The sequence below is a fragment of the Hyaena hyaena genome, unplaced genomic scaffold, assembly GCF_003009895.1.
Source record: "Hyaena hyaena isolate Hyena2069 unplaced genomic scaffold, ASM300989v1 scaffold_568, whole genome shotgun sequence".
In the NCBI taxonomy this organism is placed as follows: domain Eukaryota; kingdom Metazoa; phylum Chordata; class Mammalia; order Carnivora; family Hyaenidae; genus Hyaena; species Hyaena hyaena.
In genome coordinates this window covers 1,102,187-1,115,095 of record NW_024081199.1, presented here as the reverse complement: position 1 = coordinate 1,115,095, position 12,909 = coordinate 1,102,187, and the positions used below count along the sequence as shown (strand labels likewise).

At 47.1% G+C, this 12,909-nt stretch overlaps 1 protein-coding gene across 3 annotated transcripts in view; it reads left to right on the top strand.

The window, feature by feature from the left end:
• Positions 1-12,909, top strand: part of HNF1B (HNF1 homeobox B) — a 53,005-nt gene that overhangs the window by 3,487 nt on the left and 36,609 nt on the right. For 2 of the 3 annotated variants that reach the window (XM_039256321.1, XM_039256320.1), the window contains exons 2-4: positions 1,287-1,486; positions 6,444-6,630; positions 8,017-8,252. In XM_039256321.1, the coding sequence (XP_039112252.1) occupies positions 1,287-1,486; positions 6,444-6,630; positions 8,017-8,252 (623 nt within the window). Of the gene's footprint in view, positions 1-1,286; positions 1,487-6,365; positions 6,631-8,016; positions 8,253-12,909 lie in introns of all 3 variants that reach the window. The other variant, XM_039256319.1, reaches the window with a different exon arrangement.

Sequence of the window (12,909 nt, the reverse complement as noted above, 5' to 3'; positions counted from 1 at the left end):
TTCATCAAACAAAAACTAATTTTATTTGACATATGATAAGCACCATTTAGAAATGAATTGACTAATTTACAACCCTACCCGTTTTATCCTCTGCTTTATACGTTCTTTATTGTTTGGGATGAAACAAATTTTTCCCTTTTTTCTTTTCATGTTCTATGAGGCTACTTTACACATCGGCATATAGTAAAAGGGTGCTGGGTCTTTTTTTTTTTTAATTAAATATAGAGCTGTATTAAACACACAGTGTACGTGATGTATTGCATTAATACTTTTGTTCTATACTTTGCCTCATTTCTTAATTTCTTGTTTTAAATGATATCTCTCACTTTTAAGTCAATAAGCAATGAAAGATAGTAGCAAAGTTGAAAACACCTTAAACAAATACAATTCAAAGGCACTGGTACATTGCTGTAAAATTGCTTATGTATACCTGTGTTTATGAGAAATGAAAAGTATAAATAAGTTTATCCCAAGCTTGAAATTTATGAAAGACATTGCCTTCCAGAAACTCTTACCCAATCAGGGTAGAACTGCAAGAATACAGGAAACCATCGCATTTGGGATGGTTAATATCTCATTCAGAAACTGAAAATATTCCCACTCTGTTTCATCTGAGAGGTGGGGCTCTGGTGACTTTTTTTTTTTTTAACTTGGCTCATCTCACTGGAGCAATTCTTCACTCCAGGAGGAACATCATTGTATTTCTTAAAACTTTTCTGAAACTGTTTAGCATTTGCCCAAGAAGTTCTTCTTGCTTCTCAAGAGACAAGCACACATGTTTCACTCCACTCTCGTAAGCTAGGAAACTGAGACACCCATTCAGAAAGGAAATAAGGTAGAAAAGGTCTAGCATCAAAACTGATGCTGCCCCCCTATCATTGCAGGATCAATGTCCCTGAGCTAATGGCATCTCCACTTTCCAGACAGGGAAAATTCTTGCCTTCAAGCCTCTCACTTTCCAGGAAAATGAAGGAAGGCAAAATAAAATGGGAACGTTTCTTTCTGCTTAATGAGAAAGAGTGCAGGTGGTGCTGTCCCATCCTTAAGACAGGAGGTCCTCCTCACCTTTACCCTCCTGGTCTCACATGAAAGGAATGGAGTGTACTGTATAGAAGCTTTCATCTCCCTTTTTTCTAGGTTCTGTTTTGGCCTCCCCTCTCTCCCGAGGATGGAGAAATAGGTGAAGATCAAGGTTTTGCAAATAGTTTAGGTAAAACTCCTAAAAAGAGAATCTTTCTCCCCAGACATCTTCCATCAAATTCATAACCATCTGCTTATCTGTCTAGTGAGGACCCCTGGAGGGCTGCCAAAATGATAAAGGGCTACATGCAGCAACACAACATCCCCCAGAGGGAAGTGGTCGATGTCACAGGTCTGAACCAGTCACACCTCTCTCAGCATCTCAACAAGGGCACTCCCATGAAGACCCAGAAGCGAGCAGCCCTCTACACCTGGTACGTCCGAAAGCAACGGGAGATCCTCCGACGTAAGTGCTTTAATCCCCCCTGGACCTCAACCTGTGGTGACCTTTGCCCTGATTCTGACCCCTGTGGATTGCCTCAGTTTCCCCTTCCACAAGATGGCCTGCATAGCACTTGGCAAATATTAGGAAGCTTGTAGATGGATTTGGTTTCCATAATTATTGTACAATGGATTGGCTTTGATCATTTTCTTCTCCATGGTCCCTTATTACCTAGCCAGCTACCTTGACAAGTACTTTAGAGTATGCCTTGAATTTCCTGGTCCCTGCTTCCAACATCCTTCTCTTTGAAGCCAAGTAGGTCACAGTGGAATATTGTCTCCCAAGTCAGCCAAGCAACTACCCCTTGATATATAACCACAGATAAGAGTTTCCAAGGAAGATGTTTTGTAGCAATCAATAATATTGATCACTGTTCCTGTTCTCTCTTCCCTTTGGAGAGAATGTACAAAATTGAAGATATTTGTATATATAGATATATTCAGAACTCGACCCTGCTATTTGGGAGGGGGTTGCACTTGCATCCTGAAGCAACTTAAGGTGATTATTCACATTTACCAAAATCAGTAAAGCTTTGAGACTTGAGCTGGTGATGCTGTCTGATGAAGAAGCTTCTCTGGCTAAATCGGGACATAACACAAGTGTCTGCGTTTGGAACTCTGACTGATCAATACTTGTCATTTCCATCCCCATCCCCAAATCTCCTCTCTGTCCCAACATCTTTTCCACCTACTAATACCAAGAGATTTTTGTTTTGAAGTATTGGGAAGTTTGAACTGCATTTGAAAGATATTCTGTGTTTATTTTAGGACAGTGTACTTTTATTATCCTTTAATTATTTCAATCAGCCCTTTTCCTAGGAAAATTTTGTATGAGCTTCCACCCTTCCCATATACTATCCTCTGGGCCATGGTCTTCTCTGCCTTTGTTAAGATGCCAGTTTCCACCACCTTCTGGGTTGGATTTTTCTCCCCTCTCACTGGATGTCCACTTCTTAAAATCATTCTCATTTTCTGTCCTACACTGCTCTAAAGTGATTGTTTCAGTATTTATGATCTCAATGTCTGTGGGCTGGAAAGGCCTTCATGGTGGAAGGAAATGTTTCAGACCTCCATCTCCTGTTGTGGCTGCTTGTTGTAAGCGTTAAATGGATAGATTAGAAGAAGCAAAGCAGCATAGGAGAAGAGGCCCCTTTTAAACTCTGGGTTGATTCACTCCCCATGTTGACTAGGTCTTTAAGAATTTGTGTTTTTGACATGAAGCGACTCTCTGTAATTCCTGGAAAGGCAGAGAACATTCTCAGGAGCCAGAGTCTCCGAAGGCCAGGGAACCATTGGACCTGCCCTTGCTCCAATCCAAGCCCCATGTGGCATCTCCAGTTTGAGCTGCCTCTCTGTGCTCAATGGAAGTTCCCTCAGAAAGGAGAGGGAGACAGGAAAGGCCAGCTAGAAGCTTTGAAAAACACACACATCCTAGAAAGTTTTGCAACATGCTTGAAAAGAAACATTTTACAAAAACATATGACAGGCCCTGCCAGGGATTTTTTGAGTTATTGTTATTGCTGTTTTAAAGCCACATGAGACATAAACCTTAAGAAACTGTAAATACTATCTGAACATCGATTATGTGCCAAACACTGCTGGGCTGTGAAATACACAGGCCCTTTTCTCCAGGGAGTTACAACCCAATGGGGGAGATGATATGTTCAAGTCAATGACAGCTGCTTTCAAAAAGCTGTTATAAAGGTATACACAAGGGGTAGCAGAGGCACTGTTAAATTGCCTAGAGGCCTCACAGAAGGCTTCCTAGAGGAGGTGACATTGGAACCAATTCTTGAAGGATGAATACCAGACACATAAATGTGAGATAAAAATTAGGAATTGAGATGAATAAAAGAGGGACACAAGTGAATGGGGTGTGTGGAAGGAGAAAGAAATGGGAGAATTTGAAAAGATGACCCACTGGTGCACCTGGGTGTCTCAGTCGGTTAAGCATCCAACTCTTGATTTTGGCTTAGGTCGTGATCTGACCTCATGGTCAGAGATCAAGCCCTGAGTCAGGCTCTGCACTGATAGTGCTTGGGATTCTTTCCCTCTTTCTCTGCCCCTCCCTGCCCTCTCACAAATTAAAAAAACAAAACAAAAAAACAAAAAAAGTTTTAAAAAAAGATGACATAAATTTTTTTTAAAAAACTAAAACTAATAAGTGAAAATATTCATGGGCCCATCTACACATAGAGAATGTGCTTGTCCATGCTGGCTCCTGAGTCTATAAATAGGCTGTTGAAACCAGCTTCTTAAAGAATTTTTATGGGCAGTGAACATTTTCTGTCCTCTCACTTCCCGTCCTCCCCCCAACTTTAATCTAGAAGGAACTGAAGGAGAGGTGGTGGATTCTGCTTCTTCAAAAATTGTGAAGCTAGGGTCCTGAGGTGGGTAGAGCCTGGATGGTTCTGGACCCCCACAGGCAATGTATTGAGGCTGATTCTGGCACACACAGGTTTCTGAATATAGTGCCAGTGGCTGCCTCCTCAGAGGGCAGCCCCGCACTTCTGGATGACTGTGAGTGATCTTCACACCTATCACAGACAACAGTGGAGTCCATTGTATTACCTCCACCCAAGTCAGATTGCAAGGTTTTGGGGATGCATTGGTTGAGTTTTGTTTTTAGCAATAGGTGACGCATAGGCTGCTGATAAGGAAACTTCACGTCACATCTTTAGGCTGGGTTCACGTCCTGGCTCACATCATGCAACTTTGGGCAAGTTCTGTAACCAGTCTGAACCTCTATTTCTTCAGGTACAAAGTGGAGATAACCATACTTCTTGCATGTAGAGATTATAGGAATTAGATGAAGGGATACACTTAGAGGACCTTGTACAATACCCCAGCAAGGGAGCAGTTCAATAAGTGTTCATTGTTATCACATCTCTTCGTAGTACAGAAAGAGCCTTATATTGATCCTGGGTCCTTGGGATTATCCATACTGGCTTTTGGCTCTTACGGAGACTCCACAGGGCCACAGGGAGGAGAGAAGACCCTGAGCAGGGAACTTCTTTTTCCCTCTTATTGTCCCTGAAGTAAAGGCACTAGCTGGCTGCCATGAAGACCAAATGACATAAGAGGTATGAAAGCACTCTGAGAGATATAGCGTCCATAGGAATTTGGGTCCCCATCACCATCCTGACTAGAGGTAGATATTCTGAGAGACTGTTGAGTGCCCCTTAGGTGTTCACCCAGTCCCTTTCCACAGGCAGGGAAGCTGTGGAGTTGGAGGGATGGGGGACAGGATTAGGTAACTTGTCTGGGGCCCTCCAGTATCCAATGGAGGCAGTGGCTTCCTGCCAGTGTATTTGGCAAAGACTTTCTCAGGTATCTAAAACAATTGTTGGGAACCAGTGAAAACACAGCTGTAAGTGGCCTAAGAATCATCCAAAGTGGGTAGGGCCCAAATCAAAGGCCCCAATTACATGTTTGGTCCATCCACCCAGGAGACTGCTTGTAACTTGGCCAATCAGAAACCGGTTCAAACAAAGCTAAGTCCTGAGTCCAGGCTAGTTACAGGCCCACTGCTTCTGAGGATGGAACCAAATGGAAATGGATCCTTAGATTGGTAGTAAGTTCCCTGTTGCTGGAGGTGTGTGGACTGGAAGACTATGTGGTAGGGTGTTGTCAGGGGGATTCAAGCGTTAAATAGTGGCCCCAACTTTGAACCTTGGAGAATTTTGGATTGAGTTGCCTCTGAGATTGCCAGGAGGGACTCCAGGAACCAAGAAAGAAAAACATCAAGGTCCAGAACCTGGAGACCAGGAGTTAGGAAATGAATCTGTTATGTGTCCTTACTCAGCAGGGTGGTTGGCCTCTATGCTTATTCATCTGTAAAATGGAACTAATGACTCTTAACCCTGCTTCATGCAGATAGGAGGAGGACAATAACAAAGTTCGCCCACAACCAAATATCACATCTCAGTTAAACCATATAGGCTAGGGTGTCACCACTGGGTGAGCTTCCACCTTTTATTCATTCATTCATCCAAAAATGTATCGAGGGTCATTGTGGACCTGGATCCTTGGGAATTGGGTGGACAGGGAGCATCTACATTTATCTTTCTCCAACTCATTAAATGCCATTGCTAGAAAGGTCCTATGTCTATAGACTTCTGCATTTGCCATCTTTTAAATGTGTAGGCAGGTCTGTGAGATCTTCCCTCTTGGGCTGTTTCTCTCATAAATGGACCCTTGGACACACACACACACACACACACACACACACACACACACACACCATCACCTTTGAAATGATCTGAAATGAAAGCTTCTTCTCTTTCAAATATAAAACTCCAGTTCTATTTATTTCAAAGTTCTAGTCAACAGGTTTTGAGTCTTGGGTTTTTCTAAGAGCATCATAAGGTAGACACCTAGGATATATGAAGAGAGAGGGGAGGTGGGGAGAGCTGTTTTTAGTCTCTGAATATTTTTTCTAAGTGCAAATTGTACCTAGGAGCCCTTTCCCTCTACACCTGAGACTTGGTTGAGCCATCCTCTTGGACACCAAAACACAAGAGGTCAGGATTCAGAGGGCTGCTTCATGTCTGAGGGCCAGTGAGCCAAAGAAAACACATTACCACTAAAAACTATGGGTGGCCATATTTGAGCTCCTTCAAAGAAAGAAAAGGGGTGGCTTTGTGGGGTGGACTACGGTGGGCAGAGAGAGGCCTATTGTGAGGTTCCCCTCTGTACACCATGCCCCAAACATAATAACAGCAGATGGCAAAACTTCGGGGAGAGGAATAAAGGTGTTTTTGTCCGTCTGTCTGTCTGTCTGTCTGTCTGTGTGCCAAGTGAAGGCTACAGACCCTATCAAATCTACTCCTCTCTCTTTGCAGAATTCAACCAGACAGTCCAGAGTTCTGGAAATATGACAGACAAAAGCAGTCAGGATCAGCTGCTGTTTCTCTTTCCAGAGTTCAGTCAACAGAACCAGGGGCCTGGGCAGTCCGATGACGCCTGCTCTGAGCCCCCCAACAAGAAGATGCGTCGCAACCGGTTCAAATGGGGGCCCGCATCCCAGCAAATCTTGTACCAGGCCTACGACCGGCAAAAGAACCCCAGCAAGGAAGAGAGGGAGGCGTTAGTGGAGGAGTGCAACAGGTAACACCACCAGAAACTCGCTTGAGCAGGCAGGCAAGCACGTGGACCTGAGATCCATCCCCTCAGTCCCAGGATATTGAAGTACTGATTATCCAGCTAAGTGTGCCTCGTTTGGGGTTTCCCAATGTGTGTTCCATGGAACCCTGAATTCAAGTCATTACCAAATAAGTTTGAGAAACATCAGATGCATAATCCCTCTTGAGGAGTCATGGCATAAAGTAACATCTTAAAGATTCTGAGAAGGCCTAGAGGCAAGAGATTCACTTAGCTTTGTTGAATTGATTGCTAGCTGTGGAATCTTTTTTTCTGGGGGACATTTGCATCATCAGCTTTTTTGCAAGGAAGATACTCTGGAGAATCCTGGTCTAAAATATGCCAGTGAAATAAGAATCATGTGTCTGACTTCAATGCAGACCAGGGAAAAATCGTTGGTCCAAAAGGAAACTTGGCAGAAAAGAACTGGTCAGATCTGTCCAATCCACTCTGCCCACATGAACAGAGTTCTTTTGTTATCTTAACACTGCATGTAATTTTAAAGAAAACTATCAGAAATCCTTGGGATACCTTATTAATTAATTAATTAATTCATTCATTCATTCCTGCCATCCTCTGACTCCAACAATGACTTTCTTTTTTTTTTTTTTTTAAGTTTATTTATTTAAGAGAGAGAAAGAGAGAGAGAGAGAATATCCCAAGCAGGCTCCATACTGTCAGTATAGATCCCAATGTGGGACTTGAACTCATGAACGGTGAGATCATGACCAGAGCTGAAACCAGAGTCAGACACTTAACTGACTGAGCGTCCCAGGTGCCCCTCCAATATTGACTTTCTTAAAAGTCTGGTCTTTGCTCTGGCCAACACCTGTGGTCTCTCTCTGTTTCAGGGCTGGGCTGGCTCCAGCAAAGGATATGGTTGGGGAGGTCAGGCCAGGAAGGGGGAGGCAAAGCAGTCTGCTTGGAGTTGCTACAGAGTCCCCAGGCTGTACTCTGTCCCCCTGCTTATGAGAAGCTCCCTAGCATCCAACGGTGTCTAAAAGTCTCTCTGATATGCCAAGAGGCCCAGTCTGGACCTTCTCCCTGAATTACCTGCCTTTTGGCCACTCTCTTCTTGTCAGGAGCCACACCAGAGGCCTCTGCCCCTCACTTCCAGGGCCACAGAGCTTGTGCTGCACCTGTGTTGAGCCTTATTCCAGCCATGTCATCAGAGAATGACTACTACATGGGCTGGGCTTTTCTCAGGACCAGCTTTTCCCCAGGATCCAGCTCTATCCTTGGTCTTTTTATACCCCTAACTGAAACCACTGGGATTGTGTGTCTGGAGCCGAGCACCAGCAAGCCTCCCCCTGGCTGCCCTTACTCACCATCTCTCCCACTGTCCATCCTCAGGGCAGAATGTTTGCAGCGAGGTGTCTCCCCCTCCAAAGCCCATGGCCTGGGCTCCAACCTGGTCACTGAAGTCCGCGTCTACAACTGGTTTGCAAACCGCAGGAAGGAGGAGGCATTCCGCCAGAAGCTGGCCATGGATGCCTACAGTTCCAACCAGACACACAATCTGAATCCCCTGCTTTCCCACGGCTCTCCCCACCATCAGCCCAGCGCCTCTCCTCCAAATAAGCTGTCAGGTAAGCCTGGCCCAGGCCTCACTGCCTTGGCAACCCCACCATCCTGCTCTCCCCATGGGTCTTATCTGGATCAGGATTTTTCAGAGGAGGAAATGCTTTGGGATGGGGCTCAGGCTGGCCTCCCATTGCCAGGATGTTCTTGTGAAAACAGTGTTTGGCTGTGATCAGGTTTCCTCTGAGTCCTTGCTCAGCCTCTAGGGAGCCCCTCTCTCCAGTCTTCTCTGGTCCCCTTTCTTCTCCCTGTGTGGCTGCTGACTCAGCAAGTCAGTGCGGCTGTCAGATTAGACAGAGAGGCTGCCTTATTGGTATGCTAGGTCCACACTGCAGGCAGAGGGGTCACTTCCTCCACCCCGTCCATATCCTCCCCCAGGGCTCTGTCCAGCTCCAGCAGGAGGAGCCCAGGGGCCTCTCTGGAAGGGCCACTCTATTGACAGTTTCTGCTTGTTCTCTGCCAGAGTTTGGGTGGAAACAACCACTTAAAATCTTTGCGCAGATGGCCTTCTGGCCGATTCACATTGAGTACCTACTGTGTGCCGGCCTGGATTAGGATGCCTCTGTTGTGGGGTGTGGGTTTATCAGGGTGAAACCCCTATATGCTGAGTGCTGCAGCAGGCATAGTCTGAAGGCGCTTCTCCTCCTGAGGCTTAGTTCTTCCAGGAAAGCTGGCTTCCCAGAATTGGTTTGCTTACTGAGGCTGATGTGGTGCCCATGTAAAAAGAGTATGGCATCATCTCCCACCACTCTGGGGAAGGGCTTGCAAAAGTAGAGCCAACCACCATTTCCAACTCAGGGTTGGTTCTGAAGTCTGTTGTCCCCTTGCCTGCTGGTTGCTCCTCTGCTTGGAGAGCCCTGTCTAGGGCTGGCCTAAGTGTTGGGGGGCCCAGCCCGGGCAGTATCCAAGCTTTTGTTCCACTCTGTGCTCCCACCAGGATCTCTGGTAGCCTGAAACTGTCCAGCATGAAGCCTGGGCCAGGGCTTAGGGGCTTCTGTGGATCCAACTCCCACCGAAGGGAAAGGCTCAGCCACATAGGGAGAAAGTTGGGGTTACTCTTGAGAGATGGAGGAGCCCCTGATGGACACTGGCCTGATTGCAGAGTAACACAGTCCCTTAATGGAAATTCAAAGCAGGGTTCAGAGGGTAGTGGCAAACGGCATGTGACAAGCACTGAGCAAGACTGGAGCACTTGCCACCCGCAGTGATCCACGGAGCTGGCTCTGGAGCTGTGGGGGGCATTATTGAGGAGACAATGGCTATTGTGTTGGGACCTGTGATCTCCACACCAAAGTCAGGGAGCCTGCAAGCCAAACAAAGGCCCAGCAGCTTTCTGACAAGCTGGGGTTGTGGTGAGGTCACCACAGGGTCGTTAGCTTAGGCCTTATGTATATGGACAGGAGACAGATAGGGGCTGGAGGGACAGGGGCGGGTCCTGGAAACAGAGCAGGCTGGGTGGAAAATACAGTCCCAGAGCCATCTAAGTTGAGTCCAAGAAGTCATGGCCCACTGGGAGTGGGTTCTCAGGGTCTCCCCAGATATCGGCTTTTGAAACAATCATGGAATGCTAGAACTGGGCAGAACGTCAAGGAAGGAAACTGAGGCTCAAAAGAAGCAATGACTTGCCAAAGTTATACAGAGCGATGGTGGCATATAGGGCTAGAACTTGGGCCTGCTGTTTCCCACTCAATACAGCATAGATACATGCGTGTCCCTACCCACGGGAGCATATTGTGTCCTTGGGGAGACATCGTGCTGGTATGGAGGTCCCAGAACCATCTAGGGACTGAGGCTGTCTTTTAGGGCTTCGTGTGTCTTTCTAGGGAAAGATTCCTATTTATGGAGCAATAATTATGGGACATTGTATATTTTCAGTGGCTGTCCTTCCCCTCTGTGTTAATTTTCACTCAGGGCTCATCATGATATCCTTGTCCATGCCCAGGGAGTAGATTCTCTGGACTTAGTTTTGAATCCTGCATCTAGCCTGTAACTGAGTGTGACCCAGCCATGTAACTTCTCTGAGTCTAACTTTCCTGTCTGTAAGATCAATACCTTCCTCATCGGGTCCACATGAGGATTAAATGAGAGAATGTGTAAACACCATCTTTCCCAATAAACTGTAACCACTATCATTATCACTCATGGGATTAGCGCAGAGGGAAGAATGACAGGTAGCAGAAATCCATTTCCTTCTAAATTTCACACACTGGGGCATTATTCCGAAGAGGCAGTGACATGTGACCTGGCCCTGGGACTGGAAACAGAAGCGACCCCTGGGCTGGGGCCTGGGGTGCAGAATGCTGGCATGTGTGTCTATTCCCCTAGTCAGGTTGCCAGGGGGACACATGAGGTGTGAAGGGGCTGCTGGGGAATGCACCCAGGGCTAGGCTGACAGCAGGCTAGAGCCCAGCACTCAGAACGGGGTATGGTCTGTAGAGCCTCATGGTGCACTTCCTAACATGGGCCCCATGGCCAAGGTATTGCTCTCTAACCAAGCCCAGAATGTACATGGGTGTAGAATACAAAATAAGCTCTATGGTGGCCAAGGAGAAACCAACACCCAGAGTCAGCATCAGCACCAAGCACCCTCCAAGGCTAAGCTGGGGAGACAAGGCCCTGATCTCTCTCCCCTGCACTCCTTCCCCTCTGAACACCAGCCTCTGAGCCTGGAGGACTGGAGGCACTTTAGAGACAAACCTTTCCCTTGAACCTTCTTCGGGAGAGGAGAGCATCTCTTCCCTAATGAGCCACCTTCTCTCCTAGCCACTCTGGGTGTGTTGTGGCCCACTTGCCCATGGTGACCACAGTGTGACCCTGGTCCTGGAATGTCCAGCACAATAGGAGGGGCAGGAGGAGCACTTTGCCTCTGTCAGCGGCTGATTGGTTACAAGGTGCCCTACAAACACACTGTCAGCAGAATCAGCTGTTTTCGGCGTTGCCTCTCCCCGCTTTACAATCACACACCAGCATGCAGCCCAGGGTTGTCATGGCTTTGTCTCCCTTATGCATGCTTAATTGACAATTAAGTTGGGGCTTTGAAACAGCCTGGCTGCCGCTGATGGGCCTTCATCTTTCCAGTGAGTGTCACAGGGGCACCCTTTGTTTGCTCTTCTTGGGGGCCTGAAGTTACTGTAGCAGGCTGCAGGCAGCCATTTATCTTCAGCCTGGAAGGCCTTTATCTGCACCACCCCCCCAGCCCTGCTCTCGCCAGCAGGAGCTGTCCCTGGTTATAAGCCACATGACAGCCCATTCTGAGGCCATTGAGCAGGCCTGGAGTGATGGCCCCTACCTCCATTCTGGAGCGGAATCAAGAGAAAGGCCCCCAAAAGGTCAGAGAGCAGGGCTGTGGCAAGGAAGGGACTGGTTGGGGACAGGTGCTTGTATTGATTGGCTCGAGAAGGAGGAGGAAGTTGGCATAGAGTGAAAGCTGGGCTAGCCTTGGCCCAAGCCTTGGGATCCGGCTGCATGATCTGGTGACCTGGTTCACTGTACCCTTTACTCCAGACCACAGCTGCCTACGACAGCAAGAGAGGGGCAGAAGGTCCCCATCAGCCTTCCTTCAGCCCACACTGCACGTCCTCACTCTTACATCATCTTTTGGGAAGGAGAATAAGGCTCATTCTCCTGGAGGCCATCTGAAGCCCTTCCAGAAGAATTTTTGGGATACCCTGACTAATAGCTTCTTTAAATGGAGACTTTTTTTCTGTAGCTGTTTACTCCTGCGTCTCTTCAAACTCTCTTGCCCCTTTTCCAAGCCCAGTGGACTTGATGGTCAGATCAGAGCTTGAAACCCAGAAAATCCTGCTTGTGGCCTCTCACATGCCCTACCTAGTCACCCACGAGAGTCCAAAGACTGGGTCTTAGACAAACCAAACTCTGGGCCAGGATATCTGTGTGGTTCCTAGTATTTTCCCTGATTTCCCTGAAATCTGCAGGACCTAAGGACATCTCAAAAGTGCCCAACATAAGGGTTATGGCTCAATGTGAATAATCATAACAGCTAGTGTTGATTAAATACTTCCTGGGTCCCAGGCCCTGGGCTGAGCACCTCCACGCATCATCTTATCTAATACACATGACAACCTTGTAGGGTAGAAACTTTCTGTACCCATACCACCATTTTACAATCAATGAAGGTGAGATGTTTGGAACATAAATAATTTGCCCAAGTTCATATAGTTAGCAAGCAGCAGAGACAGGTTTGGAACTATTACATACTGATCATCTCTCTGCTTTATGCAGATGCTAAGAACTTTTTGGGCATGGAAACCACCACACACACACACACACACACACACACACACACACATACACACAAACACTCACGCACAATACCCCCACAGTCCCTTCTTCTCCCACATTCTTATTGCTCCCCTCTGAATGACAAAATATTTTAGGACAGTGTGGGCAAGGACAGGTGTCTCCAAGTCTGGCTGGTTTACTGCTTCCCCTGCACCAACTGTTGCCTCTGACCAAGGTAGATTCTGCACTCTGCCCAGGGAAGAGATGTGAGCCCCCTCTTTCACCACCCCATCCCCATCTGGGCAGGGATTTGAACTGCCCTTGCAGTCAGCACTGTCTGCACTAAATACCTTAACAACTTAATGGGGCTTCTGAGACAGCCAGGTCACCTCAGCTCACCTCTGGAGCTCCGCCCCCTCCCCC